At 40.1% G+C, this 14,354-nt stretch overlaps 1 protein-coding gene across 1 annotated transcript; it reads left to right on the top strand.

The window, feature by feature from the left end:
* Positions 1–2,469, top strand: LOC134846244 (uracil-DNA glycosylase-like; the record flags this gene model as incomplete). Its single annotated transcript, XM_063863515.1, is given in 3 exon segments — positions 1–950; positions 1,200–1,781; positions 2,062–2,469. Coding segments are annotated over 2 exon segments (1,287 nt in total). The 3' UTR covers positions 1,763–1,781; positions 2,062–2,469.
* Positions 2,470–14,354: the final 11,885 nt, after the last annotated feature.

The raw sequence follows: 14,354 nt of genomic DNA, 5'->3' as shown, positions 1-14,354 counted from the left end.
GCTCTGGCTTTCATTTCCTGCAAACTCTAAATTTTCTTTCTACCGTTTCAGACCTTTGCTTACAACAAACACATTAAAGTTGTTTATTTCTGAAAGTGAAAAAAGCGCGAAAGAATTTTACTCAGCAAACATTGTCCAGTATTAAACAGTGAATATTTCCTTTAATTGAAATTGGCGTATAATTTTAGCTAACTGAGACCGAGACAGCCTTTTCCATCTTGTTACAATGGCTACCGCTACACCATCATCATTCCGAGAACTGATTCCCGATTCCTGGGCTGAACATCTTGAAAAACATATTGAAAACTTAGATAATCTCCAAAACGAGCTCAAAGAAGAATATGAGAATAGAATAAAAATTCAGCCGAAATGGAACGATATTTTCAAATGTATGGAATTTTGTTCCCCAGAGGCTGTAAAAGTAGTAATAGTCGGACAGGATCCTGATATTTTCCCGGGTCAAGCTGACGGGTTGGCCTTCAGTGTAAGCAAAGGTTTCACAAAGTCATTGGTCAGTAGTTTGCAATATATATTCATCGAGTTGAAGTTAGAGTATTTAGAGCTCAGCGAGGTGGGATCAGAGTACAAATTAGAGCGCAGCAAGTTGGAATCAGACCACAAAGAAAAACTCTTAGAGTTGGAATCAAAATTCAAAATAAATCTCATCGATAAGTTGATATCAAAAAAAGAGGAAAAAATCAGAGTGTCAGAAAACACAAAAGACGACGAAAAAGAGCTGAAAGATTTGAAACAAAAGAACAAACAATTAAAATTGGACGAAAACGAAAAGCTCAGAGAGTTGAAATCTAAGAATCAGAAAAAGTACGAGGAGTCGGAACGATCAAACAAAGAGTTGAAATCAAAGGCTGGAGAAAAAATGCAAAATTCCATCAATTTGGAACCAAAAGACAACAAGTTAGATTACGACTTGATATCTTGGGCAGAACAAGGTCAGTTTTTTGCTTGCTCACTATCCTTAAAGTGAGTTTCTAGAGGGCCCAAAAATTAGATTGTTCCTGACAAAAAAGCTGAAAACTTTCTTTGTTTTGAAAATCTGCTCCACATCTCTCAAAAAATTCTGGATTAAACCTTGCTAAATAATTACCCACTAGAGAGAATCCAAAGCATAAAACACGTCATAGAATTCTTAAATTTTTTTTTGATTATTGTGCGATGGACTAACAAGAATAGCCATTTAGGTGTGCTGCTGTTGAATTCGATTCTGACCGTCGAGGCATACAAAGCAAAGAGCCACAGTGGTAGAGGTTGGGAAAAATTCACAGACGCTGTGGTTAAACTTGTGAGTGACAAAGCAGACCATGCAGTGTTCATCTTCTGGGGAGAGCTAGCTAAAAAGAAAAAAGATCTGGTAGACACAGATAAGCACTCATTCATCTCAGGAGGACACCCATCTCCAAACAACGAACATGTAGGTTTCCTGGGCGGAAACTATTTCAAAGGGGCAAATGACTTCTTGATACAGAACGGGAAAGAGAAAATTAACTGGATAGGATTAGAGTGGCGCAACAGCGTGAGAAAACAAGTGGAGAATGAGAACAAGTCAGAAGCTGGAACATCAGCCCCTGTGGGCGAACTGACGGAAGGAGTCAACCAAATGGGGTTGCCAGCAGACGAAGGTTCAGCACTTGGATCCTCCGGATCTTCTGGACCACATGGACCTAGTTCTTCCTCCGAGAATGCAATCGGCCCTGCGGATGGCTCCGGCGGCAGAGGTTGCGGTGACGGTGGGGGAACCCCTTAATAACAGTGTTATACGTGCGGTAGGTTCCGTTTTCTTTTATACGTACTCTAAAATCTATCAAAATTTTCATAACCAATTTGTTGTTGCTTTGTTGTTCCGAGACAAGAAAAGATGTACGCGTCTTGCTTAGAATGAGGCAAACTACGAAGGAGAGGAAAAAGTTCAAGTTATTTTTCATCATGTGCATAGCTTTGGTTCACTTTCTTGGTAAAGATCTTCTTTGTCATCAGAAAAATCTAACCTGCATTCTCATCAATTAATTAACGGACTGTTGTGACCAAAAGCATGCAATTTTTTAGGCAAAAAAGATCATTGGGCACCCCAATGCCATTGCAAGTTATGACTATTTACACAGACAACAGTACTACACAAATGAGAGACGAATGCTGGTGATTAGCCAATGGCAGTCGAGCAAAACTTAATCAATATCCATACAACTTCGTCGAATGCAACAATCTGATAGGTGGAAAGATAAAACTCATAGCAAAACTGAACTCAACCTGAAACTTCGTTCAATTTGCAGGCTACGCAAAAATTAACCCAGTTCTAAGTTTTCAGTTTATAAAGTTATGACAACTTGGCAATTGTCAAAGCCCTACAAGAAAAGTAAAGCGTATAATAAGTTCTACAAACAGATATTACATAGCTTTTCATTTTTTATACTTGGTTCTACTTTTAAAATCTCACCCTGCATGTTGAATTGTTGAAGTGAGTTCAGTTTCATTTGTATTTGATGTTTGCTTATTCCAGAATCATTAAAATAAAATTGTATAATGTTTTTTTTTGTTTCTAATTGTCGTTGAGGTTGAAGAACAGTTCTGGTTTCAAATTTTTAGAAACAATTGTTTTCACAAGAGACGAAAATTGCTCAATTATTCAACACAAATTTTCTGAAGCCAAGAGCAAAATGAATAAAAAATGAAAACATTATGAACAAAGAAAACAATAAATTCTGTTAAAAAAGTTATTACCAAAACATAAGTCTTTATTCTAATTTCATAACGCTTGCAAATTTGAAGTGTAAAAAAGTTGATTGAAATCTTTGTCTAGTCGAGAATGCCGCCTTGAGGCACGGCATCTATCTTTTTTCGAAAAAAAAATAGATGCTTTTCGTCGAAACCGCATTCTCGACTAGCCATAGACTTCAATCAATTTTATTATGTTAAAAAATCAGAATAGAGACTTAATCTTAGTGGTCGGCATTTTCCGCCATCTTTTTTTACGAGCGCGCGTAAGAGCGCGAGCTTTATCCACTTTTAAACAGCCACCGCGAGTTCTTAACTTAATGACATTGGATGGTATAAAACCGATCTCGCAAAGTTACCGCTGTTTTTTTCCTTGGGTTTTTCCCATTGGGGAATTAAAAATAAAAACAGGATAATTTTGGAAAAATTTTGTTGTTGTTAAGTTCCTTCGTAGTCGAGCATATATGTATTTGTCTCACACACGTTATGAACAAGTTCAGACCCTGTTCGGAGACAAAAAAACTTGCTTATAAAGTGGAGTTGAAAATTTTGAAGATTTTTTTTTCGTAATCAGAAAGGTCCTTAGTCTAGTATATCTGTCGCGAACTCCCAAATCGAAGAAACATATAGGATTTTTCATATGTGAGGGATTTTTTTTAAATATTATTTAACAAAACTTATGTTCAATGCAATCCGACATTGAACATTAATTTCTCCTAAACTAAAAAAAGGTAAGCACCTGCGGTTTTTATTGGTATCACTCATTTCATGTGTTGCTTCGAATAGGAATAATTTGGGGGCTGCTCAGTTTGATTTAAAGAATTTGAATTCAGTTCCACTTTTATTCTCTTCAGTGTTTTTTTATTTCAATTCTTCTCATGATATATCTTTTCTCTTGTCTTCACTGCCATCAATTGAGGAAATTTTAATAACTGATAGTAAAAAGGCAAATCAATTCAGTTCGAGCTCTAAGTCCGACATTTGATTTTTCGACTCTTTTTTAATTTTAAAAGTAAAACAGACTGTATCATCTTTCAAATGATTACATCAGGCTCTTTCGAGTTCCCGCGGGGCTTGAGCGGAGCAGCCCTACAGATAACTACTCATCTAAATTTATTTTGTCTTTTGTTCAGGTGGTTCGCTTTGTAAGTTTTTGACTTAGGTTTTAACATTAATAGCGTGCTTGGCACAGTTAGTAGCATAAGTGAGCAATCCGCAGAACGACCCGGTTCGAATCCAGGTAAGAACTTGAAGAAAAGTTTGTAACTGAACGATGAAATTGAGAAGAGGCAAAGGGAAGCGTGCAAAGAGCTAACAGACAAGAGCCCTGACTGGCCCCTGGCGGCTGCCTTTAGGCTCATAATGAATTGTAAGTGGATTCCGCAGCAAGGACGCTCCTTTTGTTCTTCTTGTGTTCTTCCTTTTCCTTTGATATTACCGACAAAATTTTAACAGATTTAAGGATTGTCTCTGGAATCAAGAAAAAATCAGAAACATTGTGCGCCTATTCAGTGCACCGATTGGCCTCGTAATTTGCAATCAAAAATTTTTAAGATTTTCAAGCACTCTTATTCTGGAAGTAAACGCACCTGGGATGGCCAAAATCATGGTTTTGAATTTGACCAGGACTTGTTTTTTCCAATAGGGGAGTTTTACGTTTAAAAAAACTACGTTTTGTTATTAATTCTGCAGTAACTGCTGCAATATGTTATTCTACTAGTCTTGACTTCGTAATTTTTTTTCGGCTTATATTTTATCTGTTTTCTATTTTTTTGTTGGATCGTTTGAGGGAACCATAATTTGAATTCTTTCCTCAGAATGGCAAAAGATGTTACAAATCTCGGAAAAGAATTTAGTGATCAAAATTTTTCATGACAACAAACTTAATTTTGCACAATAACCGTTTTTGAGTTTACCATGAACGCAATGGATTGTTTTCTGGAGCTGTTTTCCACAAACAGAACATCAGTCCAGACAATAGATGGAAGTTTTTTAATTTTGGCTTCTAGAAAACTTTTCGTTTTCGTTGGACTTAGGTGCTCTCCTTTTCTTTCCTGTCTGCTAGCTTGCGATGCTATTTTTGGTATCCCAAGTGATGCGAAGCTCCGCTTCACCTCTGTGTATGAATACTCGAAATAAACTATCAAAAACTCCAGCTGCTGAAAAGAAACATTTAACTATCAAAATTGAACAACTACGTACTGAATAACAAAAGTAAAGTCAATGATGAAAAAATTCAATTTCGCATTTTTGCTAGACAGTTCATTTAAAATTCTTAGTTAAGTTTGAAAATGCTTAGTTTGAAATAAATATTTTAGCTTAATTTTGTTCAAACAAAAAGTGGAATGATTCTGGTTGAGAGTCAAAATGCCTAACAACTACTTGCTGTGAGGGCAGAGAAGTAATTGTTGAAACAAAAAACTTGGATAACTTTAATTTTAAAGTATTTTTGAAGTCAAAAAATATTTGCAAGACTAAAAAGTTTGCAAATTTAAATTTCTAGCCAGATCTTTGAAATGGAAATTTAGCAATAAATAAATTAACTTGTTAATGTCTAGATAATGGACCTCACACTGTATTATCAAAAAAAGAATGCTTCCTAATTGAATTCTAGTATGTTCTGTTTGTTGGATTAGCGTTTCTAAAAATTATTCGATTTTCTGGCTCCTTTTTTGTTGGATATCGAACTAAACACTTTAATAACAACTTAATGAACTTTTTGGCTCCGCATCAGGAACAATCAGGTAAAAGTAAACCTTGTAAATTTATTTCACGCCACTAAAAAGCGTTTCTGAAGTTTCTGTTTGAGTCTTTCTGGCATAACTTGTTTTGAAAATTTTTTGAAAATTCCTCAAAAGTTTTTATCAAAGAGAACAACTGTCTTTTTTACCTATTTTTTTGTTACTATCGAATAATTCAGATACTGTTATCAAAATACGGACAAAACGGAGACACTTTGAAAAAAGTAACTGCAGTTCATTTTGTTAAATTAATGTGGTTGGAAATTTCTGTGCTACATTGAACAGTAATAGTCTTTTCTTGGTTTACTTTGGCAATGAATTCACGCAAAACGCAAAAAATTCATTTGAATTTTTCTAAGGAATACGATTGTTTAATTAAAAGTACGCAAAATTCAGGTTATGACAGAATTCATCAATGTTAGCGTAGAAAACAGCACACAGGGTTAGACTAAAAATTGTTTAGATGAAATTAAAAAACGAAACGGAAGAGTTTCCGCTGGTACTTTGTGAGTATCAAAATATTGATATTGTGCTGATACGTGGTATCACTTTCTATCGTTGCCACGGTTCTTTGATCAAAGTTGACTTGGCCGCAAAAAGACAGAGTTTTTTCTTTGGAGCCGTAGTAAGCTGGAAAAAACATACCATTCCCTTCTACGCCCAAATCAGGAGCCACGGTGGAAACACATTGGATATGGATAGGTGATATATGTTTTTAAAGCTATTCAGTCGCGACCAGAGTTGAACTTGAAGATAAGATAAATGCATTCACAGAACAATGTTTAGAATTTGTTCTTCAATCAAAATTTTGGGGCCTAGGAATTTAGACTACAAGCAAATTAGACGAAGTAAATAAAAACAGAAACTAGTTGACTCGTATAACTACAATTATGAGAGATTAGACAAAACTGAGCGGTTGATGTCGGTGAAAATTGTTTACCGACTATTAATCATTTTCGTTTGAGTTCTTCTAGACACTAATCAAGTTACCATTTGTCATAGTTGTATAATATATTTGTTTCAAAATGAAATTACAGTGTATGGAATAAACACTTTATCATCAATTTCATATAAAAATTTGGTTTTTTAATTGAGTTTTTTCGGTAATATTGTGACTTCTTCTTGAGTGAAATTTTCAATTTTCAATCAAGAAGGAATCGCCTAATTTTCGTTTTATTCACATCGTCTAATTTGCTTGTTGTCTAGTTTTCTTTCCCCCCTAAATTTTGGTTGGTACGATTGCGTGCTTGTTTATATAAAATTATTTTTTATAACTAACCCTAATTAGATATAGTTTGGAAACAATTCGTAATTACTTACTTCAGGAAACTTTACATCAAATGATTTAACCCTGCTATTTTTGCTCTGTACAACTTTCAACAACAAATGAAGCAACAACGAATGAGTAAAATGATAAAGTGAGTGGATTAAAAGAGAAAAAAAATTTGAGTGATAGGTTTAAAAAGTGTAGAATTGGTGATTCTACTGTATTAGATGCTATAGAAACCTGAGTGTAAAATTGATAATTTTATGATGAAAATGGTTGAAAATTGTGAAATTTGATTTCAAGGTAAGCCGACTGTATGAACTTAGAGCAATGAAATTCAGTGATAGATAAGCTTAGTTTGAGAGCAAACAATCGTAATCGGACTCTGCACCTTGAATTTGGCCTCTAGGGCGAAGAATTGGAAAAAAGAAGAAAGCGCTAAAAATCTGGAAACCCCCCCCCCCCCCCCGGATTGGGAACCACTGGTCCGATCCCTATGAAAATTGGTGGGTGACTAATAGAGATGATTTTAGCCGGGCATGCAAATTTCCAGACCCCTGGGACTCCTGGGGGGCGAGTGATAATGATTTCTGAAAATGCAATTAGCACTTTTTTGTAAACCGGTAACTAATGGTTCGAATGACTTCATATTGCAATATGTTGTAGCCCTAGGCGAGGGAAGTTGACCACTGGGATTTTGAACGCATCCGGTTATTACTTCCGGTTTTACACCTTATGTAAACAAAACCCACTTTTCGTTATTTCTCGACCCCTGATGATGCTAGGAGGTTGAAACTTGGGGGGATGGTAGGTTGGGGGAAGACCTATAATGTATCAATGTTTGGACACAATCCGGCGGCTACGTCGGAAGCTATTAGCACGTGAAAATTAAATAAGGCTATTAACACCTGATAGTGATAATTGACTTGTGATTTTAATGCACCAATGTGAAGGGGGGCGCAACCCAGTAGGGGGACATCTAGTGACCCAATCCTCTCCGGAACTTCCTATGGGGTGAAAATGGCAATTTTAGGGAAAAGTGTTAATTTACCCAATATTTTCGAAAATATGGGAAGGGATGGTCCGATATGAATGAAACTTATTGAGAATGATCTCCCATCGGAATTAGGACGTTTGGACGCGTTTGACCTCATTTGACCTCGGATGACCTCTAAGAGGTCATTTGGCATTTTTGACCCCAAGACCCCGGAAACCCTGAAAAGCGATAAATTAGCATTGTAAGGACCCGTAAAGGGGTACCTACCCACCTGGGCGGTAAGGGGAGGCCCTAAATTGAGATTTCTTAGTTTTGACCTTTGTACGCGAGCGAAAGTGATTTTCTGTAATTAGCAAACATTGGGGTCAGCTTAACCCACTCCACTTGGACTTTCGGTAAAAACGACAAACAAGTAAAAGAACAGCCCCGTACAAAAATTGGGAACATCTATGGGGGAAATGGGAATTTCGGGATGAAGATTTTATGAACAGCCCTAGCATATTAAATAAATTCTTGTGGTGTTTTTTCGGATCCAAACGGACACGGGGAAGGGAATTACCCAGCCCTTGGACTTAGGGGAATAAAATTAAAATGACCAAAATGGAAACTTTTCAAGTATCACGGAAGTTAAGTTACCGATTGTGTGAGTACTACCCAATTCATAGGAAAGGTAAAAAGTTAGGTAGAACTAAAATAAAGTCATGCAAGGGTTCATTTGTCAAATACGATTGGGAGCTGATTTTGTAGTTGAACCCAATGTTTGCTCAGTATGTCCTGATTAACTAAGTGGCACCCCGATGTTTAATTAAAGATGACCTAATGGTTGATTCAGCTGATAAGTCCTGAGTGGCGGCTAGTTAAGTGAATGTTAGTAGCGATAGGGAACAGTACGCCTCTGACCGAACCGAAAGTAAATAAAGATAACGATACGCGATTAAGGTACAACCACCGAACCGGGCGAGAACAGTGATAACTACGATTGAAAATAGTTGGTTCTCAGTTAAGTTAGAGAACAATTTGGGCTACGAGTTAAGGTAGTCGCTGTATCCTCAAAATAAAGTGAGAACGAAAATTGACGAAGACTGAGTAAGTCGGTTGGAAAAAGTTGCAAAAACCTTAAAGGAACAACTTCGCGAAAGTTGTTAATTTATCGGGTGAGGTAATTTTTCCTAGGGTACTTTTGGGATTAAAGCGTAGTTCAGAGAAGATAACTCCGAACGATAATTAAGGTTGGGATATTGATAACTGTTAAAGGCAGCTAGCTAATTAATACAAATCGCAGTCCTATTCTTTATTTGAACGACTAATTGATATTTCCGCCATTTATAGGCTCTCTGTATTTGGTTATATTTATTCCTTAATTCAGTCTTATTATTGGAATTGTTGTTGCGATCGACTATTGATTGACAAGTGAGATACAGTCGGAAGAGCACAGATCACGGGGCAAGCAGCATAGTAAGATACAGAGAAGCCAACCACCAAATTAACCCTTTTGGGATTGTAAACAGTATTGGGAATCGGTTGCCCCACTGACCCCAGTACTAAAGGGAACATATTGCCGCGGTGCGAAGGACGATAACGAGTGAGAAAAGCCGGTCTAGAGATATTGTGAATTCCCCCAAGTTTACAGTGGCGCTCCTGGGTGGGCGTTATTCTGGATTTTAGCTGCAACAACGACTTGTGCGAGATTGAGACGATTAGTGCGAACGAACAATCGACAGACGATTGCCATGAATGAACAGGATAGACAGCTCATGCCAGAGGCTGCAGTGGCAGCGGCGAATGCTCTTGACAGACAGGGGGGGTGTTTGGATTCGGTACAATACGACCAGATCGGTTTCCCTCGAGCAGTTATCAGAACTGGCGAGACTGGAGGAAACACTTTGCTTGGGTCACAGATGCCAATCGATGGCACGATGAGCAGGCCAGGATGGTGCTTCCGACTTGTTTGACAGGCTGGGCATTGGATGAGTTCACGAGTATGCCAGCTCACTTTCGACAAGAATTTGACGGGTTCGATGAGCCAACACTCGGAAGAATGCTGGCCGAGCTCGATCAGAGGATGATGCCGTTTCAGACACGATCGACAGCGCGAGCTGAGTTCAAAAGCCTTATGCAGGGCGAAAGGGAGGACCTGAGGGACTTCTCCCGACGAGTGCGATCAGTGGGCGAAGTAGCGAAAGCGAATATGCCAGTGCAGATTCGAGACGATATGAATCGTGAGCAGTTCATAGATTGGATATTCGATGCGGATCTACAGGAGTTGCTTCTACGAGAAGATTTCGATAGCTTCGGTGAAGCTGTGGCTCGAGCCCAAGCACCAGAGATGGCTAGTAGGACAGCCAGGCTGCGCAACAGAAGACGTCCTAATGCTGTTCGGGAAATGCACGATTTTCCAGAGATAGAATCGGGAGTTATCGGCGACGAATTGCAAGAAGGCGGGGCTCAACAACTGCGAGCGGACCTGACGAGTTGGCAGAAAAATACAGATCAGCGGCTAGATCAGATTGTGACACAGGTGCAAAGACAGGGGTCGCAGCAGAATGATCTAGCGAAACAACTGAAAATTCAGAACTCGAGACATGATGATGTGATGACACAGATGCAGAGTATGATGGCTATGATGGGAAAGTTAGTTAATTCGCTTACCCCTACTCCGAACCCGATGGCCGACCCCAACAGGAGACTCCTCCCCAGTCGAGGCAGTTGTTCGAGTCGGGAGGAAACAGTCAGAACAGTGCGGGCAATGGTGCTGGCCGATACGGTTTGAAGAACCCATGGACCCAGGGTGCTTGTTTTGGTTGTGGACAGGTGGGCCACATTGCGAAAGGCTGTCCCCAAAGAAGTGCGAACCATTTAAACTACCAGGGGCCGGGACAGTTGACGAGTTCGAGGGAGGCTTTGTTCCGGCCGAATATAAGAAGCAACGAGGTGTCAGACGACCTCCAGCGACAGTTGACGATCCCAGACGGATCATCGAGACTGAGCGAATGCGTGAAGACAAATGCGAAGGTGATTCGATCCTCGACGGGGAGCATGTGAGGACAATATTGCAGCGTCGGCCACGAACCACAGATAATGCGAATGATACAGGCGCGATCCACAATCGCCAAACAAAGATGACATACGAGTGCGTGGGTATTAGTCATTGGACGAATGATCCGTACGGAGCCTATGTGGATGCTTGCGTTGGAGGAACGAACATGGACACGTTATTGGACACGGGGGCCACAACGAATTTGATCCGAAGCGACAAGGCTCGAAAAATTGTTGATGGACCGGAGATAAAACTGTACAGGGGTCACTTGGAGACAGCGGACGGAAAGAAGGTCGCTATTGATGGTTGCATAACGACAAATTTGAAGTTAGGTGTCATCGATGATGAAATCGAGGCTCTGGTGGTACCCGAACTGAAGGCTGAGATGGTACTCGGTCTCAGATCACTGAAAGGGTACAAATGTTCGTTAGAATTCAGCAGAGACAACTTGTGGACGGGGCCTACGGAAGGATCGGTTGTGCCAGTGTTTTATAAGGCTCCCCAGCTGGTCCCCCGAGTTCCCCCAGACCCAGGAGGGAAGAACAAGTTGGAAGCAAATCGGTGGGATAGACCAATTCTGACAAATAATATGTCCAGCGATGTACTGGACGAAATTCCAGAGGGTTGGCCAGTCAACTATGAGAGTCACAGTGTAAATATGCTCCATGATAACGAAGCTGAAGACGACGACATGTATGGATGCCCCAAGCCAGTATCGTTAGAGGAAGCACTGAGAAGGACTCGTGGCGGAGGTCGATCAGATATGGTTGCAGTGGTTTCAGAGTCAGAGGGGGCCACAACGAGCAAGCGACCGACTCCTTATCGGTCGGTTAGTTTCTTCGATGACCGGGAGATGTATGATAAAGATGAGTTGTTGTGGGCGAACAACCGGGAGGGTTTTAGTCATGACCCAGGTCCAAAAGATGTACCAGTCAGATTGTTGCCTGTGAGAAATCAAGCGGAAGAGCAACAAGTGAATCCACCCGGAATTAATGTGCGAAACAGGGCGATGTCCGAACACTTTGCTGATCCACCTCAACGAATGATGGATGTGGCTAGGAGGGAAGAAGATGTGATAGAGACGTACGATGCGACGGAGCTCAAGGCCAGAAGGGAAGAAGAGCCTGCGAATCTACCGAGTGAGGCGGAAGGCAGACCCCCGATAGAGCCGATGGCTGCTGAACCAGTGATAGAAATTAGCACTGCAGATGATGGCGGTCGGCCAACTCGAGTAAGGAAACCACCTGTGAGGTTTGGAATCGACGAGTTTGTGAGTTAAAACTTTCATTAATAAAGTGTTTCTGTTCATTTCATATACAATTGGTGCTTCTTGTTATCTGAGTGCGATCCCACCTAACGATTTTGTGCGGATTTTGAACATTGATGATTACGAATAGGAAAGGGTTGGATCGTACCACGAAGAGTAAAGTTAATTCAGTTACGTCCCCTCTTAGGTTACTCATTGTGCTATATAATTGTTTATTTAACGGGGACTAACTGATGGGTCCGCAATCTTTAAGGGTAAAAGTTTAAACGGGGGGAAAACGACCAAGTGTTGAAGGCACGGCGTAGCGGAACGAAGCGTTATGTAAGTTAACCTTAGGCTTGTTATTAGTAACTTTTTCATTATTCCGGAGAATAATAGACTAGAAGGGAAGATTGTAGAATTGGTGATTCTACTGTATTACATGCTGTAGAAACCTGAGTGTAAAATTGATAATTTTATGATGAAAATGGTTGAAAATTGTGAAATTTGATTTCAAGGTAAGCCGACTGTATGAACTTAGAGCAATGAAATTCAGTGATAGATAAGCTTAGTTTGAGAGCAAACAATCGTAATCGTACTCTGCACCTTGAATTTGGCCTCTAGGGCGAAGAATTGGAAAAAAAGAAGAAAGTGCTAAAAATCTGGAAACCCCCCCCCCCCCGGATTGGGAACCACTGGTCCGATCCCTATGAAAATTGGTGGGTGACTAATAGAGATGATTTTAGCCGGGCATGCAAATTTCCAGACCCCTGGGACTCCTGGGGGGCGAGTGATAATGATTTCTGAAAATGCAATTAGCACTTTTTTGTAAACCGGTAACTAATGGTTCGAATGACTTCATATTGCAATATGTTGTAGCCCTAGGCGAGGGAAGTTGACCACTGGGATTTTGAACGCATCCGGTTATTACTTCCGGTTTTACACCTTATGTAAACAAAACCCACTTTTCGTTATTTCTCGACCCCTGATGATGCTAGGAGGTTGAAACTTGGGGGGATGGTAGGTTGGGGGAAGACCTATAATGTATCAATGTTTGGACACAATCCGGCGGCTACGTCGGAAGCTATTAGCACGTGAAAATTAAATAAGGCTATTAACACCTGATAGTGATAATTGACTTGTGATTTTAATGCACCAATGTGAAGGGGGGCCCAACCCAGTAGGGGGACATCTAGTGACCCAATCCTCTCCGGAACTTCCTATGGGGTGAAAATGGCAATTTTAGGGAAAAGTGTTAATTTACCCAATATTTTCGAAAATATGGGAAGGGATGGTCCGATATGAATGAAACTTATTGAGAATGATCTCCCATCGGAATTAAGACGTTTGGACGCGTTTGACCTCATTTGACCTCGGATGACCTCTAAGAGGTCATTTGGCATTTTTGACCCCAAGACCCCGGAAACCCTGAAAAGCGATAAATTAGCATTGTAAGGACCCGTAAAGGGGTACCTACCCACCTGGGGGGTAAGGGGAGGCCCTAAATTGAGATTTCTTAGTTTTGACCTTTGTACGCGAGCGAAAGTGATTTTCTGTAATTAGCAAACATTGGGGTCAGCTTAACCCACTCCACTTGGACTTTCGGTAAAAACGACAAACAAGTAAAAGAACAGCCCCGTACAAAAATTGGGAACATCTATGGGGGAAATGGGAATTTCGGGATGAAGATTTTATGAACAGCCCTAGCATATTAAATAAATTCTTGTGGTGTTTTTTCGGATCCAAACGGACACGGGGAAGGGAATTACCCAGCCCTTGGACTTAGGGGAATAAAATTAAAATGACCAAAATGGAAACTTTTCAAGTATCACGGAAGTTAAGTTACCGATTGTGTGAGTACTACCCAATTCATAGGAAAGGTAAAAAGTTAGGTAGAACTAAAATAAAGTCATGCAAGGGTTCATTTGTCAAATACGATTGGGAGCTGATTTTGTAGTTGAACCCAATGTTTGCTCAGTATGTCCTGATTAACTAAGCGGCACCCCGATGTTTAATTAAAGATGACCTAATGGTTGATTCAGCTGATAAGTCCTGAGTGGCGGCTAGTTAAGTGAATGTCAGTAGCGATAGGGAACAGTACGCCTCTGACCGAACCGAAAGTAAATAAAGATAACGATACGCGATTAAGGTACAACCACCGAACCGGGCGAGAACAGTGATAACTACGATTGAAAATAGTTGGTTCTCAGTTAAGTTAGAGAACAAGTTGGGCTACGAGTTAAGGTAGTCGCTGTATCCTCAAATTAAAGTGAGAACGAAAGTTGACGAAGACTGAGTAAGTCGGTTGGAAAAAGTTGCAAAAACCTTAAAGGAACAAC

This window comes from Symsagittifera roscoffensis, chromosome 5 (genome assembly GCF_963678635.1).
Source record: "Symsagittifera roscoffensis chromosome 5, txSymRosc1.1, whole genome shotgun sequence".
NCBI classification, from domain to species: domain Eukaryota; kingdom Metazoa; phylum Xenacoelomorpha; order Acoela; family Convolutidae; genus Symsagittifera; species Symsagittifera roscoffensis.
Note: the sequence above shows the minus strand (reverse complement) of the source record. Positions and strands in the feature narration are given on the sequence as shown.